The sequence below is a fragment of the Anas acuta genome, chromosome 1 (genome assembly GCF_963932015.1).
Source record: "Anas acuta chromosome 1, bAnaAcu1.1, whole genome shotgun sequence".
NCBI lineage: Eukaryota > Metazoa > Chordata > Aves > Anseriformes > Anatidae > Anas > Anas acuta.
The window spans coordinates 92,116,759-92,135,293 of NC_088979.1; the positions used below are offsets into that span (position 1 = coordinate 92,116,759).

At 36.9% G+C, this 18,535-nt stretch overlaps 1 protein-coding gene across 3 annotated transcripts in view; it reads left to right on the forward strand.

Annotated features, from left to right (window-relative positions):
* The window catches only part of DSCAM (DS cell adhesion molecule), a 465,290-nt gene that overhangs the window by 68,912 nt on the left and 377,843 nt on the right, over positions 1–18,535 (forward strand). For all 3 annotated transcript variants that reach the window (XM_068687740.1, XM_068687730.1, XM_068687720.1), the window contains exons 2-3: positions 4,783–5,100; positions 9,973–10,119. In XM_068687740.1, coding sequence (XP_068543841.1) covers positions 4,783–5,100; positions 9,973–10,119 — 465 coding nt within the window. The remainder of the gene's footprint in view (positions 1–4,782; positions 5,101–9,972; positions 10,120–18,535) is intronic.

Below are 18,535 nucleotides of genomic sequence, written 5' to 3' on the forward strand. Positions count from 1 at the left end.
ATAGTCACTGCACCAAGCCTGTCTGAATTTAAAGTGATTGGACTGTGCACTTAGTCACATGGTCTAAGCTTTTGGGTAGGCCTGTGTGGTGCCAGGAGTTGGACTTGTGATCCTCATGGGTCCCTTTCAACTTGGGATATTCTGTGATTCTATGAAATATTAATGTCCAGGGCTGTGGCAAACTTGATGCTGTGCTGTAAGACTGGTAAGGCTGTTGCTATAAACCTGCTGTAGTGCAGAAGAGCAGTCATCTGCTTAATTATATAATTTATATTTTCTACTTTGATTTTTATTTTTTTTTTAAATAATCTCAGTGCTCTCTTTGCTTCAGACTTTCACTTTGATTCATATCTTTTATCTATATTTCATGCTGAATTTGATTAATCAAAAGGATAAGGAGAGAGAATTTTTCCTTTGTTTTTCAGTTGCTATTCGTTCAGAACCAAACTTTCCCATTGAATAAGCATTGTGGGAATAGTACTCAGTTTATGAGTAGGACAGGAAAAATAATATAAGTATCAAATAATTTTTAAGATTTGTTTTCCAAATATTTTAAGACTATGTTGAGTTGTCTGTTACCCAGAGGTACCTCAGTTCTTTCATGTAAAGATAACTGTGGCTTTAAGAGGTCAATATAGCATATAGAAAGAAGGGTGTGGAAGAATTTGAAGAACAAAGAGCTAGCTGTAAAAATCAAAAATATTATCTGAACTTACTAAAACTGGAGAAAGAAAACTAGAGAAAAAGAATATGATGAAAAGGAAATATGCAACACTAAGCTGCTCTACTATGTTCTGGTCATCTTTCATCTGTGTTGTAGCTGGTGCTGATCCCTCCGGGATGTGAGATCCTACACAGACCAAGCCCAAGCCTGACTCAGTGTGGTAGTTTATGCAGCATCTTCTCTCTGGTGTCTTGGTGACACTTCTTTCAATCCACTAAAAAGGATTATGAAGAAACATTTTCAGCCTATTTTGTCTTGTGCAACATATAATGAAGCCCAGACAAATGACACCCTTGTAGGCAGAAATACCAGAGGTGTTATTTGCTAGGCTCTTATGCAAGACTTTTGCATCGACAGCATATGTATATGTAGGATCACAGTGTCCTGGAGACCTAAGGAAGGAGTGATATTACCAGATAAGAGTAAAGTTAACCTCCGTACAAACTAAAAAAGCTCGTCCAGTCTCTATGTCTGTCCAGTCTGGTTATGTCTACCCAGACTAACTGGCTGCACAACACTCAGTCTTATTTTCTGCTGCTGAGTGTGATCGACTTACAGCCCCACCGACCAGCTTGTCTTGAAATAAGCCAGCTTACTTGACAGGAGACTTCTCAAGTGCTAAAAGAGAATTTGTATCCGGTTGACATGTTCAGCACTTTGCTAAGCAGAACACAGCAGTGCTGTCTCTCCTGAAAAGGAAGAGAAATTTCCTTGGCTATTATACTTTGTCAGTTCTCTTTATCACTTCAAGTAGTTGAGTCTAAGAAATTTTGACTGAACTTGCAAAAACTACATCTTTCCTTCCTATTCTTGTTGTATGAATAAGATTATGGTATCTATGTAGCCTAAGATTCAAGAAATGTCTCTTGTCCTGTGTCTATCGATCTGATAAAATCTTTATGTGCTCCTCTAACCATATGGATAAGGAAAAAGACCTTCACTTCATTGCCCTGAAAAAAATGCATACAGGTGTAGATTGTGTTTGTCATTTCGGAGTTGGGGTACCCAGTGAGTTCTGAGATGCAGGCTTCCTCCTGTTTCCCTCAAGTATTATTGGTTTCAGTAATAAAAAAATAAATAAGTAAATATATTTTTTTCCAGAAGAATCTTTGACTTTCTTTCCCTTGGACTGCTAACTGATACTGATGTCATCTATTCCAAAGTGCTGATATTTTTTTTTTGTCCAGGCCAAGTGTAATCAGACGCCACTGCTGCTCATTTGAAGTCCAGCTTAGAGGTTTCATGGGGCCTATTATTGCAGAGCTAGCTTTTGGGGAAGGCCTATGCCTGTTGCTTGGGCACTTGTCATTTTAGCCATTGTTCTGGAGATAAAACATTTTAAAAACCTTGTTTTCAGTATTTAGGTAGTATGAGTCTAATATTTTTTTCCTCCTTCTGTTCTTACCTTTGTTTTGGTTCATCACTATTTCTATTCACTGTTTTATAGCTCTAACTTTCATCAGATTTCCCTACCTCTCTCCCTTGTAACTTTTAGTCTGAGTTTGCTGCTGTTTACTGTAAAATACAGTGTTTAATTGGATTGCATTTTACCATTAAGTAACATATAATTCATATAATTACATATCGTCTTTTACTTGTCTCAGTTTCAATTAGGTTTTGATGTATCACTTGTTCTGTTACTTAGCTAATCTCTTTCTTCCTATGGAAAATTGCAGAGAAATATCTTTTTAATAAAAGACCCTGAAATCTCATTTTTGTTGTTGATTGTATCCAAGTAGCTTATGCATTGTTTTCCACTACAAAATGCATCTGGATTGTCAGCATTGTGTATATGTGTGTATATTACAGCACCATAGTTATTTTCCTTGTATCTTTGTGTGTTTGTCTGCCATTAAGATGAATGTGTACCAGATGCTTCTTTAAAACGAAGCACTATTGTGCTGGCTGATGGATGGGAAGTTTGTCAAAAGTAGTGAAAGCTTCTAGAGGGGATACAAAGAAGCTGGAAAAATTCATTGTTATGTGCTGCTAGTATGAATCCCTAGTTTGGCTGTGCTGCATTTTGATTAGAAAGTTAGATTCTGTAGAAGTGTCAAACATAGTTCCCGATATTCTCTATTTTTATGGCATTTGCAATTTGGTATTCACCTTTCTTTGCCAGCAAGTCTGCCATTTTATATGAATGTTGAGAAGCAGTTTAACATAAAATTTGGCCAATGTGAACTGTATTTATTACCTCTATGTGAACACCTTCTTGGCCAATGAAAATTAAAATGCCCTATTGATTATTTCCCTTGTATTTGTAGAGAATAGCTTGTAGAGCAGATGAACAATGCCAAATTTTATTTTTTTAGTTCTCTATTATGTTACCAACAATACTGTTCTCTGCTTCAAAGTACAACTATAATTAGAAATATATTATGTAAAAGTGGCACCATCTTATTCAGCTGTGCTTCTTCTTGTGTTTAGTCCTATTATGTGTCTTTTTGCTTTTCTGAAACACAAGTTTCTGCTAGAGCTGAGCCAACTTCTTGCAAAGGACTTATTCTGAACTAGCACCTATCTCATCTGTATGCATGGAATTGTTGGCTCCAGTGCTTGAAATGTGTTCTTTCTAAATCTCCAAGTGCCTTTCATCTTGTTATGCGATGTCGTTTTATTTGGCTGTCTTCTGCATGTGAGATATCTTTCCCTATTGCTTTAGGAGAGTCTCTCCTACTTCTCTCTCTCTAGGGACTTCCAGAGCCAATCCCAACATCTTTTAAAGTGGACTCTGCTGACAGTCAATACCAAGATGACATTTAAAAAAGAATCTCTTCCCACCTTATGTCTCCTTCCCTCAAATTTCCTGGAGAGAGAAAGAGAAAATAGTCCATTTTTTGTTCCAAGCTATTACAAAACTAAGTAACAGAGGTAGACAAAGTGCTTCATGGCTTCGTCTTGGGATTGCTAGTTATTTCTGGAGGACAATAGCACCCATCTTGTGTAAATAAAGGTTAGCCCTGAAATCAGTCTTGTTGATGCTTACTTGGGCCTGATGAATTATAAACACATTTTCAAAAACTTCTTACTTGACCTGCACAGGAAAATCACGTCAGAACTTCTGTACTCAACACATTTTGAAATATGCGTCTTTTTTAGCAAAATTGGTAGATTTTTGTGGTGAGCTGTATATACAAATGTACTAGAGGGTGGTATTATTGATAACGTCTCTTTTTACTGAAAAATAAAAATCTTGTCTTATGCTGATTTGCTCTCAAGCAGAAGAGCAGTAGAAAAGTATTTCAGATGAAATGTCAGGCCATCTTCAAGCTGTCTGAAGCTTTCAAACCATCTGGGTAATAGTTGAATATCCTATGGAGGAAATGTGCAAAAGAAAGAGGGTTAATCCTGTGTTCTGATCAATACTGACATGTTTCAGTGTGACAGAAACTGTTGTTCATGGTTGGGTGGGGGACTACAGTCACACAGATGGCAGAACCACCATCACAATAAATGTGCTTTGTACTTAAGTTTTTAAGTCTTTGTTAGAAAGACCTGGGCAATTATGTAATGTATCTATTAAGTTGTATCTGTATTAAAAATAGGCATGTATTGCTATTTAGGATTTACAGGGGTTTTTCATTGTTTGCTTAGTCCTCCTTATTACTTTATAAATCATTCTGCCATGGAAGGACTGTAAAAATAAATTTGTAAGTGCTAACAGAAACAGCCCATGCTTCAGGCAGGAGTTTGATATTAGAAATTTCATGGAATCAGATAACTACTAGATTTTTACTGGTGTTACAAAAAATGCTACATCAGCAAATGCAACAATGATCAGATTTATTTCAGTTCACAGTACAAAGTCGGAGTTTCTCCATTTCATTGTTGTATCCAAACCGTTTATTGGGTTTAATTCAGTGTTATTTTCTCCTAAAATGAGAAAGGTTTTATTACAGTTTGCATTAGGATCCAAATATTTTGTTTAACTTCCCTAACATTATAAAAGTTTACATTTGATGTTGTGACAAATAACAGTCAAGTTGTTTTGTGTAGCTGAAATTTACTAGATTTTCAAAGTCTTTTTTTTTTTTTCCCTTTCTTTTGTCTTGCAGTTTTCAGTGAAGATCTACACGCCAGTCTATATTTTGTCAATGCATCTCTGCAAGAGGTAGTGTTTGCTAGCACCACAGGGACATTGGTACCCTGTCCAGCAGCAGGGATCCCCCCTGTGACGCTCAGATGGTATCTAGCAACGGGCGAGGAGATCTACGATGTCCCAGGGATCCGCCACGTCCACCCCAATGGCACTCTCCAAATTTTCCCCTTCCCTCCTTCAAGCTTTAATAACTTAATCCATGATAACACTTACTATTGCACAGCTGAAAATCCTTCAGGGAAAATCAGAAGTCAGGATGTTCACATTAAGGCCGGTAAGTACAGTCTTTTATGTGGCTCAAATGGGATCAAGGTGGGAGGAAATTTGGGTGTTTCAGGCAGTGAGTAGCCAGTAGTCTTGCATCAAAGGAGATGGGCCAAAATGGTAACCTTTGAAACTCTCAGAATACTAAGTGAGATAGTGTATTCTTCTATCTTCAAGATTTGATTTTATTTTGATGGTGAAAAGTTAGTTTTCCAAAGATAATAATCAGTTGAGCTTCTGGACAAGTATACAGAAAAATGAACCAATAATGACGTAATTAATCAGACCATGCTTACTCATTAAAAAGCTGTGAGAGAGAAGGAATTGGTCTTTGGATTTTGTACAATATTTGGAAAAAAAGTGAAATGCTTGCCTAATCACATCCCTTCTTGGTGTGTGCAGACTGGGTCAAACAGTAGAGAATTAAAGAGGGATCAAAATCAGACTTTCTGTTACAATGCATAAACATATGCATACTTTTTGAAGGTTTTGTGTACCCACTTCAGCTAATTAAAATATTCAAAGAAACAAAAAAAATGCTAATCTGGAAGCTGACCTTTGCCTAATGCAAATCCTCATAGACTTTTTTTATTGTTGGTGGTGGTGGAGCTGTGATAGTCTTTTCTTAGAAAAGAAGTATCTTTTATTTGGAAATATGCCTTCACAGGATTTATGTAGGGAAAACCGCAAACAGTTACCAAGTAGACTTTGACTTCTTGTTTGTAAGTAAGAGAATTTTTTCTGTTCTTCTTAAAAATAAACTACTATTCAGAGATTAGTAGTTTATAGTCAATTAGAAGGCGAGCTTGGTTCTGTTTTTTTTTGTTTGTTTGTTTTTTGTATTTCTGTATTTTGTTTAATGAATTTTTGGACATGATATCTGTCAGACTTATATTTAGGAAGAACATAATATTGGTTGTCCTTTGTGGATTTGTTAATACATCCCAGTTTTGTACTTTTGGGGCATTGTTTCCAATTTTTCTATTTTTTCAGATAAACTAATGAGATGTTATAAAGAATGCTAAAACTCACAACTTTGTTAGGTAAGGCTCCAAACTAATACTCATTTAGTTATGACAGCATAGGATTTAGATGACAGAATGTTGCTGTGTCTATTGCTCAGCATTTACCCATTTATCCATGGAATTCCAAAAGAAGTCTCCCTGTCCTGCTTTAGAGGAAAAACCTCCCAAATGGAAGCGGAGTATGAAAAAAGACTTTGCAATAGGTACAATAAACTAACAACTGTTTTAGGCCAAGTCAGAAATGCCTTTTTTTTTTTTAACACCCTTTCCTCTCCTTTTTAGCCTCTTACCTCTTGGTCCATTATTTATATAGATAATCTGAAGCTTGGATAGTAAGTTATACAAGTCTCCTTTCTTCCCATGGACCACTGTTGTGTGCCAGAGCTGTTGTTATGCCAGACAGGAGACAGTATCTATTGTCTTGGAGACTTTAATAATCTCCAGAGAAAGGAATATACAGTTTTGAGAAAGTCTCCTATGTGTAACAGTAAATGTATTTTATGTTCAGATGGTAAACTCTGCGGAGCTCAAAGATGAAATGATAAACTTCATTTGTTTTTGTATTACTTTCAGTCACATTTCTGTTCAAATGGTAGTAGAGATAAGCATTCTTCCTGATGATTATGGTGTTTTTGCATATGATGCACCCCTCCTTCCCCTCCCCCCAAAGCAAATGAAACAGAAAATCAAACAAACACTCTAAAGAGATAAACCTATAGCTAAAAAAAAAACAGACTTAGCTCTCCTCCAGACCAGTCTGACAACGGAATAAAGGTGTTTACCTCCCTTTCACCTTCAAGCTTTTCCGTGCAATAATGGCAGGGACCTATTTATTTATTTATTTATTTTAGAAAAGACTGAAGTTTTCATATATATTCATGTCTCTGGGAATTGGGATTTTCAAAACAATCAGCAAAACATCCATGGGAACTGGCAAACTATTATCAGGAAATAACTGAGGAGACTCTGAAATCCCAGTAATGTGAACTTCTCAAACAAAGAAGTGAATAATAAACCTCTTTCCAGTTTTTGTGCCCTACAGGTGGTTTCTGTGTTTGCTTACTGAAATATCAACTGGTCAGTCAGCTTTAAAATAATATGGAAGATTTTCAAAATGGCCAGAAGTTTTGGAAAAAAACAAAAACAAAACAAAACAAACAACAAAAAACAAAACAAAACAAAACAAAACACACCTTTAGCAATGTGTTAGGATATTACTGTTAAAAATAATAATAATAAAAAATAATAAAAAAATAAAAAAACACTTGCCTGTAAATGATGGAGCGTGAGCATTAGTCAGAAGTCAGCCTCATATATATGACCTATGTTCTCTGGAACACTCCCTCCAGTGTAGAAAAAGATCGGGGGAACTGCTTCATTACAGGGCAACCACAGTTGTAAATTCATTGCATTAAAGGTACTTATAATATTAACCATTCAGCAACTGTGTCTTTATCAAAGGTGTGTTCATAATAGGGTTAATAAAAATATCTTTTTGATTAAAAAGAAATTGTTGACTTTTTTTTGAGTAGTCTATCTTATCACAGAAGAATGATTTATCTTGATTTTTTTTTAAACCAATATTTAATTTATCATTAAATTTATTCACTTTTGGCTACAGTTCCTAACTGCTATATTGCTACAGTCTTGTTTAGGGTTGAGGTAGGGATGGAGAATTCTGGTCTTCCTTCTCACAGTGGTGGCACTAAACCTAAAAACTTGCTACTGTTTGCATTTGTGAAAAATACAGTTACACTTCAGTATACTGTTTGTTTGTTTTCTTTAAAGACACTGAGTAGAAGTGACCTTTAAAAATTCCTATGCTCCTGGTGTATTGAAATACATGCACAAAAGCACTCACTGGCTCTTAAGTCTAGATTGTAATTGGTAGAGCTCAGTGTATGTTTGCAGGCAGGGTATATGGGCAAGAAGGGCTACTGTTCAGCATTGCTGACTTAGTTACATTGCTGCACTGGGATTGTTCTTGGCAATAATTTTTACCTTCAGGTACATACATGCCTCAGACACATCGTTTTACAATACATTCACCCCTATTTTCATTGAAACTCTCACTTCACCACTACCTCAAGATACATAATTACATGTATGTTGGCTGCAGTGATTTCTTTTCTTGCACCTTCACCTTATGATACTGTGGAGGTGCTACAGTACTGCTTGTCCTTCTTGTCTTACCCACTCACTACTACTTGCAGTATATAACATGTTTCTTCTATGCTCTATCTTCTTCTCTGTTAACTATTACTTGAAGGCTTTTTACCCCTCCTTCTTCATTGCATTGTTTCAGTGTCAGTTTTCCTTCTTTCCATTCTTTTACTCAGTGAAACTTCATCTCATCCCAGCAATACTAGTTTGGTGTTAAGAATTTGTCCTGTTCTTTTTTTTCTCTTTGGCTAATTATTTAATTCCTCCATTTGCTGGTCAAATCACATCCTGGATCTCAGTGCTCTTAACTTTGCTATTTGAAACAACTCCCTAACACAGTTTGTTTTCTTATCACTGGCTTATTTCTTTCACTGCTGGTCAACTGAATGCATTTCTTACCTTACCTGCTATAATTTCTCCATGTCTCAGAAACACTTTGCTTTTTCTCTGGCTGTCATTTTGTGGTAGTTTTACTCAAGGGGGAAGCTGAGCTCCACCACAACCACCCTCTCACTCCCCTTCCTCAAAGGGAAAGGGGGAGAAAATATGATGCAAAGAGCTCAACATTTGAGACAAGGACAGGAGGGAGATCACTCAACAATTATTGTGACAGGCAAAACAGCCTCAGCATAGGGAGATACAGTAAGATTTATTGCCTATTACTAACAACCAACAGAAGTGAGAAACAAAGGGAAGAAACCAAAAACACCTTCCCCCCATCCACTCTCTTCCACCTCCTCCCTCTGAGTGACACAGGGGAATAGGGGCTGCAATCAGTTTTACAGCACTTTATCTCCATTGCTCCTTCTCAGCCACTCTTTTCCCCTGCTCCAACAATGGGGTCCCTCCCACGGGATGCTGTCTTTCCCCGACTGAGCCTGTGGGGACTGCCCACAGGCAGCAGCTCTTCAAGCACTGCTCCCACATGGCTCCATCCCGTGGGGTCCATCCATCCATCCCCCAGGAGCAAACTGCTCCAGCACGGGTCCCCCATGGGTGGGCGGCGGCTCCCCCCAGACCCCCTGCTCCTGCGTGGGCTCCTCTCCACGGGCTGCAGCTCCAGCCTGGGTCCTGCTCCTGCGGGGGCTCTCCATGGGCCGCAGCCTCCTCCAGGCCATATCCACCTACTCCACCGGGGGCTCCTGTGTTATTCTCACAGAAGGCACCCCTGCCGCGCCCTGCTACCAAAACCTTGTCACATAAACCCACTACATGCTTGCATCGATTTTCTCTTTCAGTTCTTCAAAATCCTCGATGACACTGTCCTTCTCTTCTACACATTGGATGCCTTATTTACCTACAGTAGTTGCATGTAATTTATACCTTTTGATAGAGCAGAAAAAAAATTGTGATGGAAAAGAGAAACAAGACAAGCAGCTGAAGACTTAACACAATTTGCCCATATAAATACGCAGTTCTTGCAAAATTCTTTCTCTTTGCTCCCAGGATGACATAGGGAAGGAACACACAAACATGGTGAAGTGCAAATTTGGAGTAAATGCAAAGATCTGGCCTTTTTTTTTTTTTTTTTTTTTATTAATTTGCAGTCAGCCTCGCAATATAATTTAATCAGATAAAAAAAAAAAAATCACACCTGAATAACCTTCCTGGGGGAACTTTGTGATTCTAACCTAAGAATTAGGAGGTATGTGTGATTATGATTTCTTTAACTAAACATGTACTTCTATTTTCAGTTTTACGGGAACCCTATACAGTCCGTGTGGAGGACCAGAAAGCCATGAGAGGCAATGTAGCAGTGTTCAAGTGCATTATCCCCTCCTCTGTGGAGGCATACATCACTGTTGTCTCATGGGAGAAAGACACAGTCTCGCTTGTCTCAGGTAGGCTTTTATGGCTTTCTTTGCCACTTGGCAATGGCAGCTGTGGTTGCTTTTTTTTTGTTTGTTTGTTTGTTTTTTGTTTTTTGTGTTTTTTTTTTTTTTTTTTACCCAAAAAATGCCTAATGTTTGCTTTGAATCAATTATAGCTGAATGGTGTGTCATCTTTGCAGTAACATATTTCACATTAATGCTGCTGCATCCTTATGACTGTGTGTGACATGAAGGTTTTAGACAGCCCTTCTTGTTCTAGCATGCTTGAGGGGGAAATAACATGTTTTTTGTTTTATGCCAGACATAAAATTAGCTTCCTGGTACTGTAGCAATAGGTTTATGTTTTAACTTTGATAAGGAACCCCCACTACATGCCAAATAAATTTTAGTGTCATAAAATGTGTTTAGTTGTAATTGTTTTTCAGTAGTAATGTTGATTAAAGAAATTCTGAGTTTAAGTTTATATTTAAATGTGGTATGTAATTGGTATTCATACTTTCATAATATTTTTATCTAAAGTATCTTCATAGGTAACACTGGAGTCTTAGGCACATTGCAAACTGGGCTGTAAGCCAAACACATCGAAGTGAAAAAATCTTTTCTAAAAGTTATACGTATTAATCTATTTACTGTCAATTTGTGGTATTGCTTAGGAAGTACAGGGGCTTCAAGCAGGGAATATCCAGCATTTTAAAGCATAAACATTTTAAGAAATTCATAAGAGACTATATATATACATTAAACATATTTTTAGTATGGTACATATCTAAATTATATATTACACACAGTGCTTCGGTAGGTATACGTACAAATGATTTACATGTACAGGAATTTGAAATATATTGTTCCAGGGTAGTGCAGAACAGGAAAAATAGTTTAAGTTAAATGTTGCTACAGAGGATGTTTAAGAGTGTGTTTGTGTTTATGATCCTACAATGTGGGGAAATGTTTTTTCACTTTTCAGCAAATTAATAATCTTTCCTTTCTGACAAATGTGACATTGATGGAAATATTTATGTTTTTATATGACTCATGTTGTAGATTTTATTTCTCTCGGTAGTTTATTGATTTCTTACATAAGCATTTTTTGGTTGTTTTTTAATATTCCAAATAGCTCTGTAAAGATTTGATAGCTATTTAAGTGCAAGATAATTCATGATCAGTTATCCTATATTACTACCATGTTGTTTAAGCTTGGTAAATCTACATTGTTACGTTCATGGATTTTGGTCTGGCATATTATTTTTGTCACTGGGCAGCAGAATCAAACGTGTCTCCACAAACAGGTTTTTAAAATCTGAACTGTAGAACTCACCAGTGGAACAACTCAACCAATATAGTAAGGTTGTAGTGAATGTAATAATGAGCTTTCTATTATTCTGCTTATAAAAATACAGAACTATGGTTAAGGTTATCTAATCCAACAGTGGGTGGATGTGTCTCCTTGGCTTCATCTTAAAATAGGCTAATAGATGGTTCATATACATCTGTCCTTAAGAGAATTGGTTGACAGAAAGAATATGTATACCTACATAGTTAACTACTTTAAGATTTTTTAAAATTCATTCATTTTATATTACAAGAAAACATGAATATTTTTTCTTCAGGAATAAGGACTAGGACACACAGGTCTCTGTAACCCCTTCTTTAGGGAAGAAAGTGTGACATTTCTGCAGACCATCATGACTGCTTTGTTAAGATAATTTCATCCTAGTTAGTCTATCTTGATTTTATCCTTCAGACTTCTGGGGGATAAAAGTGCATAATAACGTTTAACCACAGAGACTGCCATGGTTCTTGTTGACTAGGGTACAATCACTAAGAATCTAATACAGTTTTCAATACTTACAAACAGTTTCTAATTATCTCACTATCCCTTACTTTGACAGTTAGAAACCTAAAATGTCTGTTTAACATATTGGATCATATCACATAAAAGTTTTAGTTTCAGAGATGAAATCCCAGGTTAGATTACAGGTTGATGCTATCTGTTGTGCAAGGGCAAAAGTGAGACAGGAAAACATTTCTCCAGTTTAACCAAAATGATTGTAGGATTTGTTTGTTTACCACTTACAGTCTTTAAATACAACTTAATAGTGACAGCATTTAAAAACCAGAGCCCATGTGTTTTATATAATAGATAGATAGATAGATATAGATATATAAATTGCATTGAGTTTTGCTCGTAATCAATTTTGCAATAATCTGGCCATGAACTCAAATGGCGGATATTGATCAAGCATGTCTTCTTGGAATGTCACTGCTGATGAATAAGATGCAAGATGTAACACAGCTATTGAGCCATTTTCCACTAATGATCAGTATTCTGAGGAAATTCATATGCCTACTTATACAATCATTATCAGCATGTTTTTTGTTTGTTTTTTTATTTTGTTTCCCAAAACAACAACAACAAAAAGTGGTGAGGCTTCTTATGTGAGTGGTTTAGCAGACAAATTTTTCTTCTGGAAGGTCTTAGTCCCAGTGCAATTCTTCCCAGTATAATTTAGAATAAAATTATATTTTATTTTTATATAATTATATATAATGATAAAATTATATTTATTATTATATCATATTTGTATAAAATATTTCGTATACCTGAATATCTGTAGCCCCATTCTGACTGCTAGGGTAGAAAAATTTGTGGGAAAGATACTTTTGAACCAGAATTTTTTCTTTCAGCTGTTATTTACTGTTTTAGATATCATTCCCCTTTCTATGCAAATTGAATATTTTAAAGAAAAAAAGAAAGTGATCTTTACTGTTAAAAAGATCTAACTTTTGCAAAGAACATTTTTAGATGAATATTCTTTAAGACTTTTTTTTTCTTTTTTCCTGTCCTGTTGCAGAACTGGACATATGGGTATATCAGCTTTTGTTCTGTAATTCTTAGTTATCAGAAGAGAGCACAGTGAAGTCCACAGTAATCAAAATATGTAATAAATATCTGGGCAAAAGCATCTTCTGTTTCCTGGTTGTCATGCCTCCAGGTTACTGTAAAGTAATTGCGGGTTGAAACTTACTAAGACGTATTGCTACAGCATTTCCAAGGAGTGATCAGATAGGTCAGGCTCCTTGTTCAATAAAAGGTGCCTACTTCTGAAGATAATAATATTGAATTCCATGAATTTTCCATGCAAAAGAACAGCTGTGGACTAAAAAATTTTGCATCTGCCAGAGAAATGGCCAAATAGTTGAGGTTTTGATCCTACCTTTTGTCTTTCAATATGACAGTAAATCTGAGGCTAAAAAGCTTTTTCAGATGAATCTATTCTGGGAAAAAATGCTAAACCTCAACTCCCAACAATACACAGAAATATTTTCATACAAGAAAGATCCATTTTGAATAATATTTGTTAGATGAAATATTCAGCCATCCCTGCTAAACACAGCTGTATTGCATGCTCTCACGACAGACACAGATAAGAACAGCAACAGACCTTTGCAGTTATAAGTCCACTACAAATGCATGAAGTATATCTAATTTGCCCATCTGTGTCTCCTAGAAAAAGGAATCAGACATTCCAGTGGTGTGTGTAGTGCCTAGCAATCTCTAAAATGCTGGCAAAATAGAAGGACCAACAGCAATTTTGAGAAGTCTTTGTGAATGTGCAAAGTGCATGTTGTCACTGTACAAAACTCTGCAGCTGTATCTTCAGGATCTTTTTTCAGGAAGATGCTTCTTGTCTGAAGAGTTGTATATTGTCAGTTGACTTGAAACTGAGTCTGAAATTCACATGAATTATAAATAGTGTAATGATGTGCAGTTTTCTGCCTTGTATTTGCATCAGTCACCAGCTCTTATGCATTTTCATTAGATGACACCAAACATAAAAGCTTAAATAATCCTCTAATGTTGTATGACTGATAACTGCATACAGCTTGCTTAAAGGTCAAGTTTCCTTTCCTTCTCATTGCTCTCCTTTACAAACCATTCCCACAGAAAGAGATTTTGGAACTTGTATTGTGTTGACCTTGTAACCATTGAAAACAGCATAGGCCCTGCAGGACTAAAGAATGCATTGAAGTACGTTTTTGCAGGCTACAGCTGTAAAAATGAGGAATGATAGCGTAGAAATGTGTCATGGGTGCAGACTGTGCTCCTGCTGCTGTTGAGCAACTACGAGGCAGGTGGGAGACTATGGCTTAGCTTGTATTTGTTCTTCACACACAAAATAGTGAAGCTGGACTAGAGAGGAAGGCAAAGACATAATAACTGCTGATTCTGCTCTGTCTGGGTGAAAACAAAGAGCAGAGTCCGTTCACGTGTTAATTAGCCCCGGAGAAAGCAAAGGATGGGTGTGGTTGTAGGGGAAAGAAGGCAGAAAGGGATTATTAAAAATAAAGGTCAGTAGAAAGGATTAACAAAGAGACAGAAAAGAGAAGAATGAAGAACAGATGGAAACAAAGAGAAAGGCTGAAGATTAAATTTTGGTCTGTGACTACATACTGTATTTTCTTTATGAATGCTATCCTGGTGCTAATAACTATGAGGCATTTTCCAAGTATCTGAATACCTTAGTGCCATGAGCAGGATCGTGAATAGGTTCATGCCCTGACCTTTCTGAATTCCTATTTTCCTGCCTAATGACATACCTTGCAAGAATCTGTCCAATATACACAGAATGCAACTGCTTTAAAAAGGCAGAAGAGAGACAGATAATAACAACCATGCACCATGACATATTTAAATTTATCCAGAAAGAATAGCAGCTCGAACGAAAGGTGTGTAAGCATGAATGGAACACAGCTCCCCGAAGGACTTTGACTGACATGCAGACGACAGCCGATGAGCCTTTCAGACAGCACACTTTACTTGGGCCAGAAATTAGACACAGTGGACCACAGTTTGAGAAGTGTCACTGATGTACAATGACCTACATTTGATGTAATGAATTGCATTATTTATTTACATGCCATTCCTCAAGTCTTGTCTTTAAAAGGCTCAGAGGCTGTTGGATCTCTTTCTGCAGAGAGGGCTTTTCTGAATCTGCTGCGGTTGACAGCAAGCAGTCAATGTTTGCCAGTAGTTATCACGTGGCGGCATCTGAAATGCAGCACTGCAGTTTTTGTTTGTGCTGGGGTTTGGAGATTACAACACTGATTCTGTTTACATAGAGTGATCACTTTTTTTTTTTTTTTTTTTTTTTTCCCAGCCATGAGGTTTGTACATAGAGGGGAAGAAGAAATCTCTCTTTATGAAGAGTGGTCCTGTGTGCAGAGACCCATGCTCAGAATTAGATTATTGCTGATGATCACACTGGTTAAGTCCAGCCATTTGATTGAGGCTGTGTCTAGTAGAGATGAGATGTGATCTTTCTTGTTTTGGTTTGATGTCAGGGCTTAAACATGGTTGCCAAACAACAAGCATTCAGCAGGCACTCAGTGTATGCCACAGACTGCTCTTAGATGCAAGCTTTTTTCTCGGTCCAGGTGCAGTTGGCTGAAGTGTGATTTTTTACACTTTGGCAATGTATATAAAACAAAAAAGTTATGAGTGTAAACTACCTTCTATCAGAAAGATGGCAATGGGATTTAAACCTGCTATTCAAAATTGTGATAGGGCAGAAAATAAAGCAGTCAGACTCCTATATCTACTGAACTTCCTTGACTCCCTGGAAAGATAATGTGTGTAGTTTTCAGCAATGCTCAGGTCAGACTGTAGTTTTGTTTTTGCAGTAATGTGTTTTTTAAGCTTCTTGAAGAAGTGTAAAGTGCACATGCCCATCCCTAAAGACAATATGCAGCTTCCTCACTTTCTCTTTCAACAAAGCTGTTTTCCTATGGGACCTTGGAAAAAGTCATTTGCTACATTATTTAAGAAATGTCTCGTTACCTTCATTTTTTCCTAAGAGCACCATTCTTTTTAGATTAGACTATTTCAGAATCCTAGAAAGTGGAGACAGTAAAAACTTAGCACTTCCTGGTTGTGCAAACGTGTTAATGCTTTGCTTTGATTCACTGTAAACCAGGATTGTAACAGAACAAGGCAATGTACCTCAGCTCTTCATTGGAGGACCTTTCTTCTGGCTACTCTGCAGCATACGGTCCATTGTTTCCTGAGACATTACACTGGAGTATTTTGATCAGACTAGTCATTCTAAAATTAGAGCAGAGGATTGGATGCAAGGGGTTCCATGGCTTTGTAGATGTTTAGAGTAGCTTGGAGGGATGAAGACGAGGACAGCATCTGACTCACATGTCATAGGCTTGTATTTTGATAACACAGAAGACAGGTGATAAGACTGTAGGCAAAGGAGTTCGCATTTAACTGGCACAGGAAGCATACATGTGAAATTGAATTGTTAATATCACAGACACTATTGTTGTCCTCAGAGAAGGAACTTGCGGATCTTCTTTGGCATGACTGGATATTGTGGCTGCTCTGAGGGTGGGTATTTGTGAGAGACGGGAGAAAACAGTACCTCAGTGTGGTATCTTATTGCCTAAAGTGCTGAAAGCTGAAATTTGTTTTGTCTCACTCCAGCCAGCATATTTAATACTAGTAGGTTTTGCAATTAGTAACAGTATTACTGGTGTTTCAGTAAAAAAATGTGTCTAGGGGACAAGTATGTTGTAATCTTTTTTTCCTCTGTTTTGGATGGCCCTCTACTTCCATCAGTTGGAGCTATCCTTTCCTTCTATTCACTTTAAAAACAAATAAAAAAAATAAAATACATCCAACACCCCCTCAATCCTCTTTCTTTATTTTTTCGCAACCATCTATTTTTTTTTCTATGCTTACTCAATTAAGAAGCATGAAATCTTGATTGGATTCAGGCCCCCTTCAGCATTACATCTTGTGCTCTTGTGAATTAATTGAAAAGAGAGGGAGAGAGGGAGGTTGTAACTCTGCTTTCTTTGTTAGGGCTTCAAATATTTGATATGGTTTATTGATATACATTTCTCTCCCTCTTTCCATCTCCATGAGTGTGTGTAAGTGTATACACCCACATATATAGATATCTATCATGGATTTCTACAGGCCTAAGAGTCTGTTGGACCACACAAAACATTATTACATGTGATGCCTTAACTGTTCTGTTTTACCACCTTGTTATTGATGTCACAGGTCATGAAGAGGTTTCTTTCAGCATGGTTGAATTCAGTGGCACAGTTAGTTTCTCACTGGAAATATCTGTCGTATGATCCTCCCTCCAAATGTTCTTGAAGTTTCATTCATTTTCATGGGGTGAATCCCATTTTATCGTCTGGCCAGACCTTTCTGGCCTCAGTTCCTGAAATATTAATTCTCTTTGGGGTTTTTCTAAAACCTCTAAATAAATATGGGCTGCACTTTAATTAATGTGGTGTTTACCAAATCTTTATTAAAGGTGAAATCAGAGCAGACTGACTGCTAATCTTCATAGGGGTTCACTCAATTTTCCATTTTGCCTTTGTTCTTTGTTCACAACTCTTAAAGCAGGTTTTGGTTTATACAATTTTCCTGAATATTTGAAGCAATATATGTATCGACTTGGTATGATATACAGGACTTTTTTTTTTTTTTTTGTTGATGTTTAGACAGCAAGACCTAGTACTATCAAACTTCACACCAATGGGCAAGGAACAGTAATATATGTGGGTGATATATATGCTTTTTATTTTATTTAGTAATGGTCATAGCATTGTTTTCTTCTTTATAATCTGCTTTGCTAGTAGCTTGTGATCTTGTCACCTTGAATGGTAACAGATGAATAGATGACCAAATTAAGTGCTGTACACTGGGGTTTCCCAACAAAATCCTATCTAACCTGAGCAAACAGCCAATGAGCTCTGACAGTTTTGCTGTGAGGGGACAAAATCGATGCATGAGATTCATTTTAATGAGTGCATGCCTTACTGCCCAGGACGCATTGTACCATACAGCTTTCACCTACGTATGTGGTTTAGTTGCACTCTGAGAGGGGTAAAATGTCAAAACCACCACCAGCCATGATATTGATCTGTATTATTGTTGTTTTTAATGCATCAAGGAGACTCCTAACAAGTGACATCTGTAAGAAACAAAAAGAGATGCTTGTTGTACTAGGTAACTGATTTCCAGCAAAATATCGTTGTACAGCACAATGTTTTCACTGTGGATAAGCCTGCAAATTTTTAGAACTATAGATAGCCATACAGATGCTCATTTGGTTTGTCTTCCCCAATGAGAGCAAATTTATATCTGAAAGGTTCATTAGAAGAATGAATCATTAGAAAAAAATTGAAGTGCCTGTGGGGTAGATCTTTGACATCAGCATCCTATCTCTGCTGTTTCACCTGGGTTGCTAAATTGTAAAGGCATATTTTAATACCAGTATGTATGTTTTCTCTTCAGACAAAGTTTATGATGAGGACCAGGAAATATTTTAGTTAGAATCCAAGTGAATTTTTACTGTCTGTGATCTGATAGGTGAGCTCAGGCTGTGTGACTGCACTG